Below are 850 nucleotides of genomic sequence, written 5' to 3'. Positions count from 1 at the left end.
CTCCCTCCCTCCCTCCTCCCTTCCCTACCGAAGCATGGAAGTAGTGCGCGCAAGGCAAGAGCCGCACATCTTCATCGGGAGCGTATTCGCTGATACAGACGGCGCAGCTTGTGCTGTTGCTTTCCACCCCCGTCACGGACACTTGCGTGTCCTGTTCCCCTCCCTGCGACGCGGGCGGCGCCGCTTGTCCCTCCAGGCTCCCCGCAGAGGCGGTGGCGGCTTTCTCCGCCTGGATCTGTCGATATTTCATCATGGGGAGCTTGTTGATCATGCTGGGAGTCGCGCCCTTCCCACGCATCGGGTCCTGGATCCGGGCCAAGATCCGGATCAGGCAGGGGAGGCAAAAGCAGAGGACGGGGAGCATTATTATCACCACCACGCAGGGAAGGCAGAGCTGGGCGTAGTTGATGAAGACAAAGGCCACGCACAGCGAGTAAACGGGGCTGCGGTTGGGGTGGGGGCAGATCTCCACGTCGCCCCCAAAGAGCCACATGTTCCCCACCACGAACCAGATCAGGCCGAAGGCGTCCAGACCGTTCCGGGCGTGGGACAGAAACCGCATCAGACGAGTGGTGGCCGGCATGCGCCCGTTGAGCCGGTACAAGGCGCTGACCGAGGAGACGTAGAGAAACATGCGCAGGGCGGCAATCAGCGCGTAGGTCTTCCACTTGGTCGTCTCCGAGGGCTCGCAGGTGGTGTCATGCCAATACTTCGAGAGGATCACCACGGCCGCGATGATCTGGGGAATGTTCACAACCAGGACCACGCAGAGGGCGAAGGACGCACTGCGCACCTCGCGGACGTTGTGTAGAGCATTCAGTCGCGTCTGCCGGGCGTCGATAGCACCATC

The 850-nt window shown here is 62.4% G+C and overlaps 1 protein-coding gene across 1 annotated transcript in view; it reads right to left on the bottom strand.

The window, feature by feature from the left end:
- The window catches only part of NGA_0133600 (uncharacterized protein), a gene marked incomplete at its 3' end in the record, with an annotated part of 4558 nt that overhangs the window by 2657 nt on the left and 1051 nt on the right, over positions 1 to 850 (bottom strand). The window contains exon 3 of the mRNA XM_005855115.1: positions 68 to 826. Coding sequence (XP_005855177.1) covers positions 68 to 826 — 759 coding nt within the window. The remainder of the gene's footprint in view (positions 1 to 67; positions 827 to 850) is intronic.

This window comes from Nannochloropsis gaditana (assembly GCF_000240725.1).
Source record: "Nannochloropsis gaditana CCMP526 unplaced genomic scaffold scaffold285, whole genome shotgun sequence".
NCBI lineage: Eukaryota > Eustigmatophyceae > Eustigmatales > Monodopsidaceae > Microchloropsis > Microchloropsis gaditana.
The sequence above is the reverse complement of the archived record's forward strand: the minus strand, read 5'-3'. Positions and strand labels throughout refer to the sequence as shown.